This window comes from Cynocephalus volans, chromosome 15 (genome assembly GCF_027409185.1).
Source record: "Cynocephalus volans isolate mCynVol1 chromosome 15, mCynVol1.pri, whole genome shotgun sequence".
NCBI lineage: Eukaryota > Metazoa > Chordata > Mammalia > Dermoptera > Cynocephalidae > Cynocephalus > Cynocephalus volans.
The window spans coordinates 46,755,125-46,779,469 of record NC_084474.1 but is presented as its reverse complement, the minus strand read 5'-3'; the positions used below and the strand labels follow the sequence as shown (position 1 = coordinate 46,779,469).

At 36.9% G+C, this 24,345-nt stretch overlaps 1 protein-coding gene across 1 annotated transcript in view; it reads right to left on the bottom strand.

Moving 5' to 3' along the window:
* Positions 1-24,345, bottom strand: part of SLC26A7 (solute carrier family 26 member 7) — a 132,794-nt gene that overhangs the window by 59,030 nt on the left and 49,419 nt on the right. Inside the window, exon 4 of the mRNA XM_063079905.1 lies at positions 3,858-4,022. Coding sequence (XP_062935975.1) covers positions 3,858-4,022 — 165 coding nt within the window. The remainder of the gene's footprint in view (positions 1-3,857; positions 4,023-24,345) is intronic.

The window sequence follows — 24,345 nt, the reverse complement described above, 5'->3', positions numbered from 1 at the left end:
GAGAAAAAAGAAGACTGATCAGTGTCTATCTGATTTTATAGGTCCTAATGAAATCCCCAGAGCTAAAAGTTAACTCAGAGAAAAAACTAATTTTTACCAAATACGTAACTGAAGGAGAATGTATTGAAGTATTCTTCAAAGTTCCTGAAGAAATAGGTGCAATTTTAAAAGAATGTTTCATTAGAATTATGTAAATTTAGAGAAAAAACTTGAAGAACAAAGGGCAAAGTAAAGAATAATGTGTTTAGTAATTGAGGAAGCCTAAATAAGAGGATTAATTAGATCTAATTATACCCACTATTCCTAGGGACATAGGAGAGTCATGACAGTTATTCCAGAGGCTCCCTTTGAATATGTAGACCCTGGAAATTCTGGAAGGGAGAAATTCTGAGTGCTCAGAGTACCAGGGGAAAGCTTTTGTAGGGATTAACACTTCTGGGAGAAACTCGCACCAGAGGAAAATGGTTAACAACTTTCAGCTAGAAAAGAAAAAGTGGCCTAACCCCATGAGCTTAGCTTAGCTGGAGTTGGTGGGGTGCATTCCTCATGCCAGACGTACAAAAATGGAAGGTATTAATGCCATGTTGTAAAACTACTCAACTATGCCAATTGTAGGGTTACAGCAATAGCCCACTAAAGCCAAAACCTTTCATTATTTTAGTTATACTAAGTTTCCATTTGTATTGTCAGGGCTAGGGCTCAGACCCTCCAAACCCACTGTGCAGACTGGGTCACCAGACACCTCACATGCCAGGCTGGATCATAGACCCCTCACACGCAGGTCTATGCTATGAAATTGGGAAAGTTCCCAGGAGCCATTGGCAGACGACGGGAGCTCAGTCCTCAGCAGTAGCAGCAGCAGCTTGCAGTAGCAGTAGCAGCCTCCCTGTTGCCCTCCCGGGGACATCCCAGCGGAGGGGAGCCCTGTGGATCAGAGCCACTCATCCTTCACACTTAAGTCCATAACCCAGGACACCTGGATGCACATGTGCAATTACATCAAATGCTCGGCAAGATTCTGAACATCTGAGGGGCCCTGACCATTTCCCTTCACTTTCCCTATACACTTCTGTCCCCTAAGTAACCAGATGGACAGAGATTTTACCTCTTCAAACTAGAGAATGGCAATCTCTGAACAGCACGGTACTAGGAATCCCCCAGGAAGAAGACACTGTAGAAACCATCTGATAAGGATTGAATTGTGTCCCCCAAGTTTTACGTATTAGAAGCTTGATCCCCACTGTATCTGTTGAGGGTAGGAAAGCCTATCATGGTAATTGAAAGGTGGGGCCTTGAAGAGGTGATTATTGATGGATTAATGGTGGTCATGGGTGTGGTTCTGAGGACTGTAAAAGGAGAGCACACAAGGAGCTCTCCCTCTCTCTGTTCTGTCATTTTCTGTCATGCAAGACCCCTGCATTGCCGTAAAGCCATCACCAAAGAAGACCATCTCCAGATGTGCTCCCTGGACTTTGGACTTTCCAGCCTCTGAAACTGTAAGCAATAAATTTCATTTTCTTACAAATTACTCAGTTTCAGGCATTTGTTGTAAGTAACAGAAATGGACTAATACACCATCATAGTGGCAGAAGGAAGAGACCCCAACTTTCAGTGACCTAATTAAATAATAAAGGCAGAAGTTCTTGTTTTCTTTCAAAGTTGACAGTAAGGATTGCTACTACTAGAGCTAATTAATGGGCATTCTGGTTGGCCAAACCTGAATTCTTTTGACAAAAATGAGTGTCTGACCTAAGTCTATTAGACTTGTTGTGCTAGGGTCTTAAATATTTTAGATATTAATTTATGTTCCGAGGAGTATCAGTGACATGTTCTTTCTCTCTCATCAGCCTTAGTAGCTTTCAAAAAGGATACAACAGTGGTGAAAACTCAGAAGCAGAAAGCATGGTCAAAGAATGAAAAATTCCAGAAGTGTATTAATTAATTCCTCGGTTCCTTGACCTGATGGACAAGGCCTCTGTAATGTCCTCTGCCCTATATCTCCCTGCAGAGCTCAGTTCTTGCTCCTTTGCTACCACCTAAATGATCCAAGGGCAAGTGCAGATTTACATTATCCTCGGGAAATTATCTCAGCCGAACTACACCAAAGCACATTTTCAAATGTCCCAGTGCAACCTAAGCATGATGCAAGATTTCTTAACCTAATGCTCAGATCACCACAAATTTTGACATTGCAGGGTCGGCACCCACTTTGGCAAAGAACCAGATCACCATTCCCACCTGGCAGGCTAACAGTGTGGGGCTCTGTGACATCAAAAAGCAAGAGCAACTTTTTTTCATTTTCCAGCAACGTAAAGCATTGCAACTTCCACCAACTGAGTAATGTGAATGAAAGTCAGCAATCTAAAAATGTTTCTAAATCTAAATTCGTTTTAGTGTGAGGTCTTACAAAAGAACTCCCAAAGTCCCACCATGTTTGACCTACAAGACCGAGGTAAAGCAGCTTGCAGTTTACCTCCGAGGAAAGAAATCACACAGAAAACATTTTAAGATAGCGTTTTATGCACATTGCCCACCAGAGAAACAGGCTGAAAGACGAACGTCATCACGACATCAGGCCACCCAGCTTCTTTCACATAACTAATGTGAAGAAAGATGATTATGTGTGTATGAGGATATGACTATAAAGGCCCAGTTGTAATTCGCAGGCATTTCCTTATGCTGCACATGTAATTCGCAGGCATTTCCTTACGAGCACGCCGTTTTCAGGCCGGGTATCAAGACAGAATCATCACAGATTCGGTTCTGTCATGTGGACTTTGTGTCACCAACAGTCTTCACTCTCAGTCAGTCACCTGATGGCTTATACCTACTTTGTTCTGCTTTTGTTTGATACAGAGCTTGGAATTACGTTGCTTCCAGGCCCAGTTCCAGGGCTCTTGTTTTGGTTTCAAGCTTTCTTATAATGAATAGTCATTCAGCCGGATATTACCTAAGTAACAAAAGTTCAGAACCAGCTTCCTGCTCCGTGTTGCCAATTACTGTTTTTCTTAACTACTTTACTAATGAATCAGAGACACACACATTTAAACATCTTCTACAGACCAAACTGGCAGTTTTTAAAATTTGTTATAATCAGAGTTGACAATGACAAAGTGAGAGTAAAATATTAATGGGCACAACTTTTCAGATTAGAATTTTGGCAAAAGTATTATACCCTTTTGATCCTGTAATTCTATCACTAGTAATTTACCCTAAGATATAAACAGTGATATAGACAATAATATTCAAATAAAGAGGATCTTCACGGGACCATGCATAGTAAGGAAACACCAAAAACCACCACAATAACAGGGATTAGATCAATGTTATTGTATTTCTGTACATTGAGCTACTATTCAGCCACTAAAAGTCAAGAAAATTAAGGACAGCAATCCTCTCTTTATAAAACATTCATGCTATTTAGTAGACAGCAATGCATAAGATGAAGTAAAACAAAGTTTAGTTGCTATGAAGTTCATTAACAAGACATTCTGGGGTTCACAATACTAAAGGAATGCAGTAGAGTGTACTGTTGTTAAACTGGGCCACAATCCCAGTAGATGGCTTCCATTACAAGTTGGCGACCTATCTGGCTCACAAAAAATTCAAGTTTTCCTGATTATGCCCCCAAATTATATCATATTCTAGTGTTCGTTATAAGGCATTATTTTCAAAATTAGATTATTACTTACTAAACTAGTTTCACACCCTAAATCACATTTAAAATATCCTACAAGATTTTATCTAAACTCAAATTGCTTGAATATAGAAAAATCTCATTATTGTAATTAACTAAATTCTACTTTGTGAAACATACACAGCCAAAATATATGAACAAAGACATATGGAGAACTCACATAAAAGAATCCAAGTGGTCCAGATATATATGGCACTTTCATTCCCAAGAGATACTTGACTTGTGAAGTCACGACATGGGTGGCAGCCCCAGTTGTCATCGCGCTGATCACAGGCTCCGTAAGCAGGAATGTGGCACTGCCCAGCTGGAGCACAAACATGGCCACCTAAGAGAACAAACTAAGAGTCAGACTATACTTTCAGATGAAATTTCTCAAGGCTCCCAGAGGGATTAATATCTAACACATTTTTATTTTCATTTTACAGAGCTATAAAGAACTGATGTGTAACAGGTTTCTTAAATTTTGTATATTCAATACTTTGGCTTTTCTTGAGAACATTACTTGGATCCAAGACTTTCTAAATGTTACTGGGTACAATGTAAGTATCTCAATTAAAATTAACCACAAGCTTTTTCTGAATATTGATTTTTTTTCTTTTTTTTTCTAATCTTATATGTTACAAAAAGGGAAATACACTCAAGTCAGTTAATGTATGGAGTTCTGTGAAAGAAAAATCAAATTTGAATACCATATCTATCATTTTAAAAATAAAAAAGATACAATTTACTACTTTACTGGCAGTAGGCTTAAAACCTCAAAAACATTGAGGAGTGAAAGCCATTCCTTTAGTTTCTTCCAGGTTCTGAGAAATGGGAACATGCTATTTTGACCAGCAATTCCATCAAACAGCACTAAGGGGCCAATATTTAGTAAGAAGTTATCAGAACTTATTTGTATATGGGCAAGAGCAAATAACAGAGATAGGGTAAAGGAACATGTCTTAAAAAGCATGGAAATCAGTAGAAAAACTATTTTCCTTAAACATTTCTTTACTACTCCCAGTATCACCCATTATCTCAAAACCATTTCAGGACCAAACAAAATCATCAACTCTGGGTAATAGCTGTGCATTGAGCTCTGCTGGGCAAAAGGTGACAGTAAGAATCAACTCTCCTCTCTAACTCTTAGCACTTCAATAATTAGTGTTCTTTCTTTGCCAGAGAGAGAGCTTTGTGAAGATGGCTTGCTCTTTCACTTGACACAATTGTGTAAACTCAGTCATAGAAACTGCAAAAAGTAAAATTTACTTTTTTGAAAATAACATTAAATTACATTCATGAGTATCCACACTGGAAAAGGGAAACAAAGTAGGTCATGCTGATACAACCTCTTAATGTGTCAATTGTAATATTTAGGTCAAGTGATTGATATTACAATCATATTGCAGTGCCCCTTGGACAAAGCAATAATTCTCTGAACTTATATTATAGTGGAGTTTCCTGGGCTCAGATCCAAAAGCCTAGGTTCTGATCCTGGTTCTGATCCTGGTTCTACCTCATCCTAGATTTGTGACTATAGAAAACCTACTGAAATTCTCTGAGCCTCATTCTGATCTGTAAATTTTTAGAGCGATGTCTGCCCTATCTGTCTTGTAGATTTGTTGTAAGGTGAATGGGAAAAAATATATGAAAGCGCTTTAAAACCTGTAAAATGTGTGATATACATAATGCAGCAGGAATATCATGGGGTATCTGAGATATTTACCCAGTACGGAAAACCAGTCCACAGTTTTGAAAATGCAGAAAGGTCCATACCACATTTCCCAATTCTATGAAACTTAAAAGAATCTATCAGTGCAGAAAAAAAATGTATTTGAATTGTTTGCAGCATAGCAGCCCCCTTTTATTCAATATGCAGTGCAGAAAAGAATATGGGTTGCCAGTGTAGAAACCAAACAATCAGTTACCGCCAACATAGGAAGCCAAAGCAGTAGCTTCTGCTACAAAAATTTTTTAGAAAATATGTGTCAGTTTGTCAAAGCAGAAGTGTTCTGAGGGAAATACTCAAACAACCGGTGGTATGAGTACAAGTGGAACGCAGTGATCTTTTCAGCAATTCTTCATTCATAGTCTGTTGATTTTCATCCTGAACACACAGTTAAGAACATCGAACTAATTATTAGCAAGTATCTCTTTAGGGTTAAGTTAGTTCTAATTTATGACATTAACGCTCACAGACCATGAAGATGAAATTAGCATATTATTGGGGTGCAATACCAAAGAGTTGGATTTTCACTTCAGCTAAATGCGGCATACAAGTAACCCAACTCTTAGAAATGGTGAAATCTGTTTGCATATATAAAATTTTATGCATCCATGGAATGTTGGAAAAGTTTTATCTTTAAGCCAAGTATACTCACCTTCATTTATTTTGAGAAGCAAACTCCTGGGAGGTATTGTATAGACCATCACCATTCTACTGTCTATTTTTCGTTTGCTTCCTAAATTCCAGTGCCAATTTACAGGGATTAATGATTTGCCATGCCTGAGAAACAAACGTCACCTAACCTGAGGTGGTCACCAACCACTTCCAGTTAAACCACTATCTTTCTTCCAGTAGAAGCTTCTTTGTCATTTCCACAACCTAACAGTTACAAACAGAAGGGTCTAGAAAAAGTAGAAGATATAAAGAGGTCAACTAATCGAAGTGCTGAAAATACGGGAAACTGCCTTGCAACAAAATTAAGAAAAAATTGAGTATTCTATTTTAAAACATCCAAAGATTCAAAATATTTTTGTAATATTCTACGTGTACACATATTTATGCTTTTAAAAAATTCTCCCAGCAGGAGATAAATACCTAAAAAGAGAGTTCTTGATTCTGAAAGGTTGACAAGTCCCTTAAGACCTCATTTTTGATGCAAACCATTGGGCATATGAAGGATGATTATGAACATGTGAGATTTAACTGAGGGGAAATTACTCTCTTCTGATTGACAACTTTCCATCCCCCAAGGCAATGGCAGATATCTTAAGAAGGAGGAAGAGGAAGAGAAGGGACGGGGGAGGGAGGAGGAGAGATTTTAAAACTCCCTTCTTTCCCACTACCCAAATTTCAGCTGTTTATTCACATTGAAATTGGGGATCTGGCACAGAGAGACTGATACACACAGCTCGATGGTAGCAAGTACCCAAGCAACTCAGCCTTTGCTAGAGGGCCCCACAGATTGACCTATGTTTATTTGCAAATTTAAGTATGTGAAATGGAAGTTCTTCTAAAACATGTTGCTTAGAGGCCCAGTATTTAAATTTTATACCAAATGTTAAGGATTTTTTAGAGCTAATGATGTAATAAACAGCCACATCAGCTCCTTTTACTAATAATAGGTATGATAATAATTTTAATCTGGCTAGCCAAGTCCCAAAATCTGACCATGCAGCATTTTATGAGAAAATAAATATCATGCAGTATATCTCAGATGTTTGTGGTAATGCTGATGGTACGGGCTAATGCTGAAAATCTCTGACATATATTAATTAGCAAGGTTCACTAGCATGAGTCTATTTGGTAATGGTTGTCTAAATACCATGTGTTCTACCTAAATTGAACGTATCTCAGATTTCAAGCCATTTTTTGCAAGTGGCATTCAAATATTTTTAAATAAAAAAGGGCATAGGAAACAACCACATCACCCGAGTAGATAGAGTACACGTGTATTTCAGGTTATGTTGGTATGTCTGCAGTCTAGATCTTACATTATACCAAATCACTTATTTTTGCATTCAATGAATATTTAATGAATACCTACTAGGGCTAGGCAAAGCATCGCTGCACAATACAGAGTTCTGCTTTTTCCAGAGTGTTATTTAAATGAAATGATATAATATAGAGACTTTTCAGACTGGCTAAATGTATAAAACAATCTCCCTGAAAGAAGTGGCAAAAAATGTGCTGACGTAAATAACTTTGGGAATGAGTAGAGTCTGTGAGACTAAAGGCAAAAAAGAAACACCATATTCTAGTTGGTAATGCTGTCTCCCATGGGGGTAGGGGTTAACAATTCTGAAACCACTATACACATACACTGTAATTTCAGAATTAAGAAATTAGATGGTGGAGAGTGGGAGCGAGGTTCTCACTGCTGGAGCAGGAGGTTGCAGACAAGCAAGGCAAGAGGCTGGAATGAGCATCGCGGTAATGGATTAGAGTTGGAAACACTGCTATGAACTCATGTTTAGCTTAATACAGATACAGAAGGTGCTGTGCATTGAATGTCCTCCCCCAAACTCAATGAAGTTTAAGTTGTGTCCCCCAAATTTCCAGGTATCAGAAACTTGGGCCCCCACTGTAACTGTTTAGGGCAGGAAATCTTATTAAGGTCATTGAAAGGTGGGGCCTTGAAGAGGTGATTAAATTGTAGAACCATGCCAGAGTGAATGGATTAATAATGGTGGTCAGGGGTGTGGTTCTGAGGGCTTTTAAAAGGAGAACATATTAGAGTCTCTGTCTGTTCTGCCATTTTCTGCCATGTGTGAGACCTCTGCATTGCTGTAAAGCCACCACCGAAGAGAACCCTCACCCCTTGTGTTCCCTGGACTTTGGACTTCCCAGCTTCAAACTGTAAGCAATAAATTTCATTTTCTTATAAATTACCTGGTTCCAAGTATTTTTTTTATAAACAACAGAAATGGACTAATACAGATAGATACATATAGGAATACATGTGTATGTTTACATACATGAGTTAATATACACACATGTATTTCTTTCCTCTGTCAGCTGAAATGCCCTAAAAGCAGCAACACCTCAGTAGCCATGGATACACTTATCACCCAGATCTTGATTTCTAAAACCTTTCTGTAACAAACGGATCAATGTCTCCTTACAAAAATGGCTAACTCCAGGACTGGGGCTGGACATATACAACATGAACCTGGATCATATTGCAGTGCTAGAAAGTGAGGAAGTGCTAAATAAATGAATAAACAGGAGTGTGAAGGAAGGACACTGCAGCCAGCTGAAAGAATTCCCAATGCCCAAAGGTGGAACAATTTGTAGTATTTGATTATAACCCAAAGAATAAAAACAAATACCCTAGGTTTCATACTAATATAAATGATTGACTAAATAAATGAGTGGGGGAGAATAGGCACATCTCCTGTGCAGAAGTCCAATAGTTTATTGCCGATACTCCCCATTTTTTAACTTAATTCTCCACTTAAACTAACTTCCACTCCTTAAGTGTGGGCTGTGCATACTAACTTATTTCCAAAGAACACAGTATAGAAAGGAGGAAAATAGAGCAACCATACAGTGGAAAAACCTGACAAACTACCTCAGCCAGGTGATCAAGTCAACATCAACAGTACCTCTTGCAGATAGTCTATGATGTGATGAAAATGGTACTTTTCCTCTCTGGTCTTCCTCCTAAAAATCCATAAAACCAATCTAATCATGGGGAAAACATTAGACATAACTCAATTGAGAAACATTGTACAGAATATCTGACCAGTACACCTCAAATCTGTCAAGATCAAAAATGAGAAAGTCTCATAAATTTTCAGTCAAGAGGAAACTAAGGGAAGACGAGACAACTAAATGTAATGTGCTGTCCTGGATGAAATCTTAGAACAGAAGAACATTAGGCAAAATTTAAGGAAATCTGAATGTAACATATGGACTTCGGTTAATAACAATGTATCAATCTGGTTCATTAATTATGACAAATATATCATGTGGGGTATGTGATAAGCACTATCTTTGAGACTTTTCTGCAAATCTAAAATTACCCTAAAACAGAAGTTATTAAAAAATAATAAAAGAAAACCTCCTCCACCTCTTCCATAGAATCTTCAGGTGAGTCTACATTTCTTAACAGTGTGTGCTGTGCCTGAAGAGTACCTGAGTCTTGTGCATGTGTGCACAGGAATAAAGAAGGACTCTGCAAGGAGCACCTCATGTCTGGGTTTCAGAGGTACGGCATGTGTGCAAATGACCACGCCAAGACAAAGACAGAAACCACATATATAAAAGAGAGGAACAGAAAACATGCCACTGAATTACAGAAGGAGAAAGGAATACTGCTGGATAGGGTTAAAATTGTGCCTTGACACTTACATAGGAATTCAAGAAAGAGAAATAATTGGAAAGCATTCCAGAAAGAGGGAAGAGTATGAGCATAAAGTAGGACAGCATCCAGAGGACACAGAGTTGCTAGTGTAGAAAGAGCAAAACTAGCCAAAAGGGAGTAATAGAAAATAAAGCAAGAAATTTTGAAGTCAGAATATGGAGCACCGTAAAACTAATGAAAAGGGAATTTTGTAGAAGCGCGTGACATCACTTTTCCATACATTTATTAAACACCTAGTTTTGTGAGTATGCTGCACACTGGCTACAACATCAGAGTTGTGCTTTGGTAGGATGGATCTGATGATAGGATGTGGAACAAATGGCCATTGAAAAGGTTAGTATAACAGGAGTAACTACAGGAAAAAGGACAAAGGCACCTAACCTACACAGAGCAGAAATGGAGGGCAGAGAGATGAGCCACGATTATGCAGTAGATGAACTAATCATATCCTTAGGAAACAATTGACTTTTATTAGATTTTTGTTTATTGTTGAATGTATCAGAAATTCAGTAGATATAAAAATTATTTTTATTTGGAATTACATGGTTGAAGCGGGCACCATAATCGTCTCAGTTCTCAGACTTTTCAAGAATAAACTAACCTCTGATGCAAGAGATAGTCAGAACTGCTAGGGATGGATGATTTGACTCCTTTCCACACCAGCAAAATAAAACAAAAAGTTGTAAAATGGAATAATCAGAGCATGATATTATTATAAGACACGGGGGAGAAGGGAGGTGTAGGCATAATTGTATTTTTAGTTTTATCAGGTTGGAGGGGGCACTGTGAGAAGAGGTGGTGGATTTTATTGATTATGTCTCCACATGTGAGCTGGAGGGATCTATGACCAAATTAGAGAGAAGACTTTTTTATATTTCTATTACACCTTTTTGATTTCATTAAGAACCGTGTTACAATTTAAACAGATATAGTCACATCCTCCATCTTCTGGTGGAGAATGGTGAGAGAAAGTAAGTCTGAAAAGGTTTTTTAAAAAACCTAAAAAACCCTCCATTTAATTTTGGTTATTTAACACAGTGATGCCACTAACATTGAATTGACCTTTTATCTTATTCAATTGCTCCAACTTACATTTATTAAGTACCAGCTGCTAGAATTATAGAGACAAACAGTCTCTATTCTAGAGAGACTCACAGTCTAGAAAGGGAGGCAAATATGTTAAAAATGCTTTCTGGTAGATTGAGAAGCCCTATAATGTAGCACATAAGCAATTATAAGAGGAATCACTTACAACCATGTCCAGAAATATTTAGGAGGGTTTCTCTGAAATGTTTCTATACAAATGAACTTCAAAGGACAAGTAGGAGTCATGCAATTGACACGGCACATGCCCAGCACACAGGCTGCTGATACTACTGAAGGTTAAATACGGGAAAGAGCTCACACAATGCCTAGCCCTGGAAGTTGCTGGATTAAGTTTCCTTGCTTCCTTTCTCAATATCAGTTTAGAAATCTGTGTAGCATAGTAGTTATGAGAATATATACTGGAGTCCAACTCCTACTCTGCTAATTCTTAATTACATGATTCTAAATAAGTCGTTTTACCTTTCTGTATCTTCATCTGTATAATGGGGAAAATCATATCACTTATTTCATAAAGTGTTGGTAAGGACTGAATATGCAAATACATGTAGTAAATTTAGAAAAGAGTTTGGTGTATAGTAGAACAATATATATTATTGTTCTTTCTAATGTGAGGAATTTTCATTTTATAATTATAAGCATGTTATAATTCTCATTTTATTGCTTATTTCTTCTTAGCTTCACCATGTACAAACACAGCTGAAAAATTTTAAACAGATTAGTACCTTCCTGACTATAATAGTGGTGATTATCAAAAGAGATTTTAGATCGTCCTCCTCCTGCATTACAAAAGAATGAAGTTGATGATTTTTTTCTGGAAAGAATGAAGTCGATTATTTTTTTCATAAGTAAGTATGATGTGTTGAATAGGCACGTTAAACTAGTTTACACCCTAAGTCCTTTCTATACTCACAACACTCTTATTTTAATACCCTCAAAAAGTGTTTAGTACAAAACCAAAAGTAAATGGAGAATATCCTATTTAAATCTGGTGTTGTTTTTTATCATCCTTGAAGACGACGTTAAGACCATGTGTTTCCAGAATGCACTAGTATAATAATGCAAGGCTCTGTCACTAAACACCCCACCTTGTGTCACCCCACCCTTGTGCAATTGTCAAACAAAAGAGCTGTATATCCCCATGTCATCCAGGGCAAAAATATTGTCTTGTGGTTGCTTCAGAAAAGTAGAGTTTGGGAAAATTTCCAGAGGTAAGTGGGCAGGAGGCAATCCCAGACCCCTCTCAATTCCTGGGGAAAAAAAAATGGGCAAAGTGCCCATCATGGAGAATAATAAAGATACAGGAAGAAGAGAACAATGGTTTTAAAGGTGCATTGACTTCTACTGAGTATTTGTTTCTGAACAGAAAAGCTTATGGATATACGGGCATTTTAAAAGGTTCCCCCTTGCCTGCAAGTTAACAACTCATCGCTGTGAGTGTATGAGCAATTTCTCTCTTGGCTGCTACTGGGTTTTGGCTACAAAACTTTTCTTTCTTTCTTTTGAAAAGTAATACTAATAGCACAAAGTTGCATCAATTATACCAGAAAGAGCTTCTTTGCAAAATGGGACATTTGATGTACCTGAAAAATAGATGGTAGAAATGGAAACAAAGATTACCACACCAGTCAGTTCAGTAACTGTATTACAAACAATCAGAAATTGCATGAGTTTTAATCACAGGAGTTCGCACTATGTTATAAACCATTACAGTAAAACTAGAAAATCAACAAAAACAGAGTTATGCTGAGTGAACTAAACCAAACCCCCCAAAAGGGACAGTGAATCTGTTATTATAAAACTCTAGAAAATGCAAACTAATATATAGTGATAAAAAGCAGATCAGTGGTTGCCATGGGCCAGAGGCTGTCTAAAGGAATGGGAGGAAGGAATTAAAAATGGTCAAGAAAAAATTTGGAGGAGTGTCAGATACTTTCACTATCTTGATGATGGTTTTAGGGGTACACTCATATGTCAAAACTTATCAAATTCTAAATATGTGGAATTTATTGTATGGTGATTATACCTCAATAAAGCTCTTTTGAAAAGACCCCTAATCTAATGTATGACACAAAAACATATCACATTACATTACTATGGTTGTATAAGTGCACTTTATTTATCCTAGCAATGTAAATGAAATGGTAAAGGAGAGGGGAGACAGGAATAATTTGTTTTGTCTGACAATGAATGAGAGGCATTTCGATGCATTTATATTTATGATACACATATATACAGCTTACCTGAAAGAAGGTTATCAAACCACCAAGAGACTATTATTCTGGTAAAGGCAGCCTACAGTAATGAATGCATCATTCTCAGTACAAGAGTGATCAAACAGACAAAAAAGAGTGAATAATCACAGTAAGGTAAAATTCACCCTGATCTTTAACTCTGATAATAGAGATTACACGTTTTTTTCCCCAAATGCTCATGAAACATTAACAAAAATTGATTATATATTAAGTCACAAGGAAAATATCAACAAATTAGGTAATGTAGAAATATTGCAAACAACACTCACTGACCACAATGCAATAACACTAGAAATGATTGACAAAACTGAAAAGCAAAAAGACCTATCCACCTAAGAATTAAAAACTCCTCTCTTAAACAATTTTTAGGTGAAAGGGGATATACAAACTAAAATCATAGAATTTTCATTTCTAAAAAATATTTGTAGCAAAATACTACATCAGAATCTATAGACCACATTTCAAGCAATGATCACAGAAAAATTCATAGCGTTAAATGCATTTATCAACAAAAAATGAAAAATTTCTAATTAATTGAATTCTCAGCTAAAAAAATAGAAAAAGAGCAACAATAAACAAGAAAAATAGCAGGAAAAAGGAAATAATAAAGATAAAAGCAGAGATAGGAATAGAAAAAAGTAGACTTACTACTTCGAAATCCAGTTTTTATAAAAGCATTAACAAAATACACAAACCACTAGCTAACTTGATCAGGGAAAAAGGCACAAATATAAAAATTAGGAAACCCATTAATATAATATACCATACAACAGTTTTAAGAGAAACCCATAGGACTACCTCTATAGATGCTTCAAAAATGTCCTCAGGAATATTCAACATTTTTACTAATTTGTAATAAAAATGCAAAAATATAAACAAATAATTTCTTAATGTAATAAAATATATAAACTTTATTCTTAAGGTAGCATTATAATTAGGAAAGATACTAAAAGCATTTTAAATGCAAGAAAGGGCAAGAATACCCACTATTTTCACTATTATTTAACATTATAGAGTGCCAGCACACAACCCAGCAGGTAGGCCTCGCTGCTGCTGCCCGACCCCATCCCCAGCCTGGCCGAGCGTGCGCTGATGAGAGAGGTGCCCCACCAGAGAGGCCCGAGATCCGTGGAGACCATGTGCACTGTGGTGTCAGCATGCAACCCAGCAGGTAGGCATCAGCACCACTGGACTTCATCCCCAGCCTGGCCAAGTGCATGCCGACCAGAGAGGCACCTCCCTGGAGAGGCCCAAGACCTGAGGTGACCACACATCCAAGGCACCAGTAAGCAACCAAGAAGACACTGAGGCAGCCGTGCCAAATTGGCAGCCCCAGCAGCATCCTAGCCAAATAATAGTGGCGAACCAGTGGACCATGAAATCGCCTGCCGCAATGACTAAACATCAAAGGAAAGATACCAGAAACATGAAAAATCAGGAAAGTATACCACCAAAGGGTAATAACTCTCAAGCTCTAGATCCTATAGAACAAGAAGCCCTTGAAATGTCTGACAAGGAATTTCGAGTAATAATTCTAAGGAAACTAAATGAGATACAAGAAAACTCAGCTAGACAACATTATGAAATGAGGAAAAGTAAACAGGACCTGAAAGAAGAAATATACAAGGAAATCAATGCCCTGAAAAAGAATGTAGCAGAGGTTGCCGAGCTGAAGAATACATTAAATGAAATAAAAAACACAACAGAGCGTTTAACCAGCAGGCTTGCAGAAGCAGAAGAGAGAACTTCTGGCCTTGAAGATGGGCTGTTTGAAATAACACAGGCAAACAAAAAAAAAGAATTAAAAACATTGAAGAAAATCTAAGAGAGATATCAGACAACCTTAAGTGCTCAAATATCAGAGTCATGGGTATTCCAGAAGGGGAGGAAAAAGGAGGTTGAAATTAAAACATATTTAACAAAATAGTGGCAGAAAACTTCCCAGGTATAGGAAAAGACACAGATCTTCAGATTCAGGAAGCTCAAAGATCCCCAACTGTATTCAGTCCAAAAAGGTCTTCTCCAAGACATGTTACAGTCAAATTGGCAAAACTCAAACAAAAAGAGAGAATCTTAAAAGCTACAAGAGAGAAGTGTCAAATCACATATAAGAGAGCCCCACACAGACTAACGTTAGACTTTTCATCACAAACCCTAAAAGCCCGAAAGGAATGGGATGATAGATTCAAAATACTAAAAGTCAGAGATTGCCAGCCAAGAATACTCTACCCTGCAAGGCTATCCTTCTGAAATAAAGGGCAAATAGTATATTTCTCAGACAAACAAAAACTGTGGGAGTTCACTACCACATGACCACCCTTACAAGAAATTCTCAAGGAAGTACTGGGTTTGGTACCTGAAAAATAACTACCACTGCCATAAAAACTCAAGAAAAATCAAAACCTTCTAGTAAAATAAAAATGCCAACAATGAAGAGAAAAAAAAAAAACTTTATCTACAACCCAAGGGAGCAACAAATACAGAAAACAAACAGTAAATCAGAAAGAAAGGAACAAAACACACTTAAGACATCCAAAATAAAAATCAATAAAATGCTAGGAGTAATCAACACTTTTCAATAACAACTCTTAATGTAAAAGGAGCAAATTCCCCAATCAAAAGACACAGACTGGCTGACTGGATTAAAAAGGAGGACCCAACTATATGCTGCCTTCAGGAGACCCACCTCACCCATAAAGACTCACACAGACTAACAGTGAAAGGGTGGAAAAAGATTTACCATGCAAACAGAAATGAAAAACAAGCTGGAGTAGCTATTCTTATATCTGATAAAACAGACTTTAAACTAAAAACCATTAAAAGAGATAATGAGGGCCACTACATAATGATAAAAGGATTGTTCCATCAAGACATAACAATCTAAATATATATCCCAATGTCGGAGCAGCCAGATTTATAAAGCAAACTCTATTAGACCTAAAGAAGGAAATAGACACTAATACCATAATAGCAGGGGACCTGAACACCCCACTATCATTATTGGACAGGTCATCTAGGAAAAGAATCAGCAGAGAAACACAAGATCTAAATAACACTCTAGACCAATTGGAATTGGCAGATATCTACAGAACATTCCATCCAACAACCTCAGAATATTCATTCTTCTCATCAGCACATGGATCATTCATCTGGGATAGATCACATGTTAGGTCACAAATCAAGTCTAAACAAATTCAAAAAAATTGGAATAATCCCATGTATTTTCTCAGACCAGAATGGATTAAAATTAGAAATCAATAACAAACGAAATTCTGGAAACTATACAAATACATGGAAAATAAACAACATTCTACTTAATGACATATGGGTCCAAGAAGAAATCAAACAAGAAATCAAAAAATTTCTTGAAACTAATGAAAACAATGATACATCATACCAAAACCTGTGGGATACTGCAAAAGCAGTATTGAGGGGAAAATTTATTGCATTAAATGCTCACTTCAGAAGAATGGAAAGATGGCAAGTGAACAACCTAACACTTCACCTTAAAGAACTAGAAAAACAAGAACAATCCAATCCTAAAGTTAGCAGACGGAAAGAAATCATTAAGATCAGAGCAGAACTGAATGAAATTGAAAACCAAAAAACAATTCAAAAGATCAACGAATCAAAAAGTTGGTTTTTTGAAAAGATAAATAAAATTGACAAACCATTAGCATGGCTAACAAAAAAAAGAAGAGAGAAGACTCAAATAACAAAAATTAGAAATGAAAAAGGCGATATTACAACTGATTCATCTGAAATACAAGCAATCATTCGAGACTACTATAAACAACTATACGCCAACAAATTTGAAAATCTGGAGGAAATGGATAAATTTCTGGACACACACAAGCTCCCAAAACTGAACCGTGAAGACGTAGAAAATTTGAACAGACCAATAACAATAAAGGAGATTGAAGCTGTTATCAGAAGGCTCCCAACAAAGAAAAGCCCAGGACCAGATGGATTCACAGCAGAATTTTACCAAACATTCAAAGAGGAATTGACACCGATTCTTTACAAACTATTCCAAAAGATTGAAACGGACGCAAATCTCCCAAACTCATTCTATGAAGCAAACATCATCCTGATACCAAAACCAGGTAAAGATATAACCAAAAAAGAAAACTACAGGCCAATATCCTTGATGAATATAGATGCAAAAATCCTCACTAAAATACTAGCAAACAGAATACAGCAACACATACGAAAAATTATTCATCACGATCAAGTGGGATTCATCCCAGGGATGCAAGGTTGGTTCAACATACGCAAATCAATAAATGTGATACACCATATTAATAAACTCAAACACAAGGACCATATGATCATCTCTATAGATGCTGAAAAAGCATTTGATAAAGTTCAGCACTCATTCATGACAAAGACCCTCTATAAGTTAGGTATAGAGGGAAAGTATCTCAACATAATTAAAGCCATATATGCCAAACCCACTGCCAATATCATCCTGAATGGGGAAAAGCTGAAAGCTTTTCCTTTAAGAACAGGAACTAGACAAGGATGCCCACTCTCACCACTCCTATTCAACATAGTGTTGGAAGTACTAGCCAGAGCAATCAGAGAAGAGAAGGAAATAAAGGGCATCCAGATTGGAAAAGATGAAGTCAAACTGTCCCTGTTTGCAGATGACATGATCCTATATATCGAACAGCCTAAAACCTCTACAAAAAAACTGTTGGAATTGATAAATGATTTCAGCACAGTAGCAGGATACAAAATCAACACACAAAAATCAGTAGCATTTCTTTTCTCCAATAGTGAACATGCAGAAGGAGAAATCAAGAAAGCCTGCCCATTTACAATAGCCACCAAAAAAATAAAATACTTAGGAATTGAGTTAACCAAGGAGGTGAAAAATCTCTATAATGAGAACTACAAACCACTGCTGAGAGAAATTAGAGAGGATACAAGAAGATGGAAAGATATCCCATGCTCTTGGATTGGAAGAATCAACATAGTGAAAATGTCCATACTACCCAAAGTGATATACAAATTCAATGCAATCCCCATCAAAATTCCAAAGACATTTTTCTCAGAAATAGAAAAAACTATTCAGACATTTATATGGAACAATAAAAGACCACGAATAGCCAAAGCAATGCTCAGCAAAAAAAATAAAGCTGGAGGCATAACACTACCTGACTTTAAGCTATACTACAAAGCTATAATAACCAAAACAGTATGGTACTGGCATAAAAACAGACACACTGACCAATGGAATAGAATAGAGAATCCAGAAATCAACCCTCACACTTACTGCCATCTGATCTTTGACAAAGGCACCAAGCCTATTCACTGGGGAAGGGACTGCCTCTTCAGCAAGTGGTGCTGGGATAACTGGATATCGTTATGCAGGAGAATGAAACTAGATCCATACCTCTCACCATATACTAAAATCAACTCAAAATGGATTAAGGATTTAAATATACACCCTGAGACAATAAAACTTCTTAAAGAAAACATAGGGGAAACACTTCAGGAAATAGGACTGGGCACAGACTTCATGAATACGACCCCAAAAGCACGGGCAACCAAAGGAAAAATAAACAAATGGGATTATATCAAACTAAAAAGCTTCTGCACAGCAAAAGAAACAATTAAAAGAGTTAAAAGACAACCAACAGAGTGGGAGAAAATATTTGCAAAATATACATCTGACAAAGGATTAATATCCAGAATATATAAGGAACTCAAACAACGTTACAAGAAGAAAACAAGCAACCCAATTAAAAAATGGGCAAAAGAGCTAAGTAGGCATTTCTCTAAGGAAGATATCCAAATGGCCAACAGACATATGAAAAAATGCTCAACATCACTCAGCATCCGGGAAATGCAAATCAAAACCACATTGAGATACCATCTAACCCCAGTTAGGATGGCTAAAATCCAAAAGACTATGAACGATAAATGCTGGCGAGGCTGCGGAGAAAAAGGATCTCTCATACATTGTTGGTGGGACTGCAAAATGGTGCAGCCTCTATGGAAAATGGTATGGAGGTTCCTTAAACAATTGCAAATAGATCTACCATACGACCCAGCCATCCCATTGTTGGGAATATACCCAGAGGAATGGAAATCATCAAGTCGAAGGTATACCTGTTCCCCAATGTTCATCGCAGCACTCTTTACAATAGCCAAGAGTTGGAACCAGCCCAAATGCCCGTCATCAGATGAGTGGATACGGAAAATGTGGTACATCTACACAATGGAATACTACTCAGCTATAAAAACGAATGAAATACTGCCATTTGCAACAACATGGATGGACCTCGAGAGAATTATATTAAGTGAAACAAGTCAGGCACAGAAAGAGAAATACCACATGTTCTCACTTATTGGTGGGAGCTAAAAATTAATATATAAATTCACACACACACATACACACATACACACACAAACGGGGGGGGGTAAGAAGATATAACAACCACAATTATTTGAAGTTGATACAACAAACAAACAGAAAGGACATGGTTGGGGGGGAGGGGGGGAGGGAGAAGGGAGGGAGGTTTTGGTGATGGGGAGCATTAATCAGCTACAATTATATCGACAAAATAAAATGTAAAAAAAAAAAAAAAATAAATAAATAAATAAATAAATAAATAAATAAAAATTAGGAAACCCATTAATATAATATACCATACAACAGTTTTAAGAGAAACCCATAGGACTACCTCTATAGATGCTTCAAAAATGTCCTCAGGAATATTCAACATTTTTACTAATTTGTAATAAAAATGCAAAAATATAAACAAATAATTTCTTAATGTAATAAAATATATAAACTTTATTCTTAAGGTAGCATTATAATTAGGAAAGATACTAAAAGCATTTTAAATGCAAGAAAGGGCAAGAATACCCACTATTTTCACTATTATTTAACATTATAGAGTGCCAGCACACAACCCAGCAGGTAGGCCTCGCTGCTGCTGCCCGACCCCATCCCCAGCCTGGCCGAGCGTGCGCTGATGAGAGAGGTGCCCCACCAGAGAGGCCCGAGATCCGTGGAGACCATGTGCACTGTGGTGTCAGCATGCAACCCAGCAGGTAGGCATCAGCACCACTGGACTTCATCCCCAGCCTGGCCAAGTGCATGCCGACCAGAGAGGCACCTCCCTGGAGAGGCCCAAGACCTGAGGTGACCACACATCCAAGGCACCAGTAAGCAACCAAGAAGACACTGAGGCAGCCGTGCCAAATTGGCAGCCCCAGCAGCATCCTAGCCAAATAATAGTGGCGAACCAGTGGACCATGAAATCGCCTGCCGCAATGACTAAACATCAAAGGAAAGATACCAGAAACATGAAAAATCAGGAAAGTATACCACCAAAGGGTAATAACTCTCAAGCTCTAGATCCTATAGAACAAGAAGCCCTTGAAATGTCTGACAAGGAATTTCGAGTAATAATTCTAAGGAAACTAAATGAGATACAAGAAAACTCAGCTAGACAACATTATGAAATGAGGAAAAGTAAACAGGACCTGAAAGAAGAAATATACAAGGAAATCAATGCCCTGAAAAAGAATGTAGCAGAGGTTGCCGAGCTGAAGAATACATTAAATGAAATAAAAAACACAACAGAGCGTTTAACCAGCAGGCTTGCAGAAGCAGAAGAGAGAACTTCTGGCCTTGAAGATGGGCTGTTTGAAATAACACAGGCAAACAAAAAAAAAGAATTAAAAACATTGAAGAAAATCTAAGAGAGATATCAGACAACCTTAAGTGCTCAAATATCAGAGTCATGGGTATTCCAGAAGGGGAGGAAAAAGGAGGTTGAAATTAAAACATATTTAACAAAATAGTGGCAGAAAACTTCCCAGGTATAGGAAAAGACACAGATCTTCAGATTCAGGAAGCTCAAAGATCCCCAACTGTATTCAGTCCAAAAAGGTCTTCTCCAAGACATGTTACAGTCAAATTGGCAAAACTCAAACAAAAAGAGAGAATCTTAAAAGCTACAAGAGAGAAGTGTCAAATCACATATAAGAGAGCCCCACACAGACTAACGTTAGACTTTTCATCACAAACCCTAAAAGCCCGAAAGGAATGGGATGATAGATTCAAAATACTAAAAGTCAGAGATTGCCAGCCAAGAATACTCTACCCTGCAAGGCTATCCTTCTGAAATAAAGGGCAAATAGTATATTTCTCAGACAAACAAAAACTGTGGGAGTTCACTACCACATGACCACCCTTACAAGAAATTCTCAAGGAAGTACTGGGTTTGGTACCTGAAAAATAACTACCACTGCCATAAAAACTCAAGAAAAATCAAAACCTTCTAGTAAAATAAAAATGCCAACAATGAAGAGAAAAAAAAAAAACTTTATCTACAACCCAAGGGAGCAACAAATACAGAAAACAAACAGTAAATCAGAAAGAAAGGAACAAAACACACTTAAGACATCCAAAATAAAAATCAATAAAATGCTAGGAGTAATCAACACTTTTCAATAACAACTCTTAATGTAAAAGGAGCAAATTCCCCAATCAAAAGACACAGACTGGCTGACTGGATTAAAAAGGAGGACCCAACTATATGCTGCCTTCAGGAGACCCACCTCACCCATAAAGACTCACACAGACTAACAGTGAAAGGGTGGAAAAAGATTTACCATGCAAACAGAAATGAAAAACAAGCTGGAGTAGCTATTCTTATATCTGATAAAACAGACTTTAAACTAAAAACCATTAAAAGAGATAATGAGGGCCACTACATAATGATAAAAGGATTGTTCCATCAAGACATAACAATCTAAATATATATCCCAATGTCGGAGCAGCCAGATTTATAAAGCAAACTCTATTAGACCTAAAGAAGGAAATAGACACTAATACCATAATAGCAGGGGACCTGAACACCCCACTATCATTATTGGACAGGTCATCTAGGAAAAGAATCAGCAGAGAAACACAAGATCTAAATAACACTCTAGACCAATTGGAATTGGCAGATATCTACAGAACATTCCATCCAACAACCTCAGAATATTCATTCTTCTCATCAGCACATGGATCATTCATCTGGGATAGATCACATGTTAGGTCACAAATCAAGTCTAAACAAATTCAAAAAAATTGGAATAATCCCATGTATTTTCTCAGACCAGAATGGATTAAAATTAGAAATCAATAACAAACGAAATTCTGGAAACTATACAAATACATGGAAAATAAACAACATTCTACTTAATGACATATGGGTCCAAGAAGAAATCAAACAAGAAATCAAAAAATTTCTTGAAACTAATGAAAACAATGATACATCATACCAAAACCTGTGGGATACTGCAAAAGTGGTACTAAGGGGAAAATTTATCGTATTAAATGCTTATTTCAGAAGAATTAAAAGATGGCAAGTGAACAACCTAATACTTCACCTTAAAGAACCAGAAAAACAAGAACAATCCAAACCCAAATTTAGCAGATGGAAAGAAATCATTGAGATCAGAGCAAAACTTAATGAAATTGAAACTCAAAAAACAATACAAAGGATTGATGAATCAAAAAGTTGGTTTTTTGAAAAGATAAATAAAATTGACAAACCATTAGCATGGCTAACTAAAAAAGGAAGGGAGAAGACCCAAATAAAAAAATTAGAAATGAAAAAGGTGATATTACAACTGATACCTCTGAAATACAAGGAATCATTCAAGACTACTATAAACAACTCTATGCCAACAAATTTGAAAATCTGGACGAAATGGATAAATTTCTGGACACATACAAACTACCAAGAAGTAGTAGAAAACTGAGCCAAGAAGTTGTAGAAAATCTGAACAGACAAATAACAATAGAAGAGACGGAAGCTGTTATCAGAAGGCTCCCAACAAAGAAAAGCCCAGGACCAGATGGATTCACAGCAGAATTTTACCAAACTTTCAAAGACGAATTGACACCAATTCTCTACAAACCATTCCAAAAGAATGAAATGTAGGTAATTCTCCCAAACTCATTCTATGATGCAAATATCACTCTAATACCAAAAGCTGGTAAAAATACAACTAAGAAAGAAAACTACAGGCCAATATCCTTCATGAATATAGATGGAAAAATCCTCAATAAAATACTAGCTAACAGAATACAGCAACACGTAAACAGAATTATACACCAAGATCAAGTGGGATTCTTCCCAGGGATGCAAGGTTGGTTCAACATATGCAAATCAATAAATGTGATACACCATATCAATAAAATCAAACACAAGGACCATATGATCATCTCTATAGATGCTTAAAAAGCATTTGATAAAATTCAACACTCAATCATGATAAAGACTCTCTATAAGTTAGGTATAGATGGAAAGCATCTCAACATAATTAAAGCCATATATGATAAACCCACAGCCAATATCATCTTGAAACGGGAAAAGCTTTCAGAGAAGAGAAGGAAGTAAAGGGCATCCAGATTGGAAAAGATGAAGTCAAACTGTCAATCTTTGCAGATGACATAATCCTATATATCGAATAGCCTAAAGTCTCTACAAAAAAACTCTTGTAGTTAATATATGATTTCAGCAAAGTAGCAGCATACAAAATCAACACACAAAAATCAGCAGCATTTCTATTCTCCAATAGGGAACATGCAGAAAAAGAAATGAAGAAAGGTAGCCCATTTACAATAGCCACCAAAAAAATAAAATACTTAGGAATTGAGTTAACCAAGGAGGTGAAAAATCTCTGTAATGAGAACTATAAACCACTGCTGAGAGAAAATAAAGAGGATACAAGAAGATGGAAAGATGTCCCATACTCTTGGATTTGAAGAACTAACATTGTGAAAATGTCCATACTATCCAAAATGATATACAAATTCAATGCAATCCCCATCAAAATTCCAATGACATTTTTCTCAGAAATGGAAAAAACTGTCCAGACATTTATATGGCATAACAAAAGACCATGCATAGCCAAAATAATTATGAGCAAAAGAACCTAGAGGCATACCATGGCCTAGCTTTAAACTATACTACAAAGCTATAATAACCAAAAAAGCATGGTATTGGCATAAAAACAGACACACTGATCAATGGAATAGAATAGAGAATCCACAAATCAACCCACACACCTACAGCCATCTGATCTTTGACAAAGGCACCAAGCCTATTCACTGGGAAGGAGACTGCCTCTTCAGCAAAAGTTGCTGGGATAACTGGATATCCATAAGCAGGAGAATGAAACTAGACCCATACCTCTC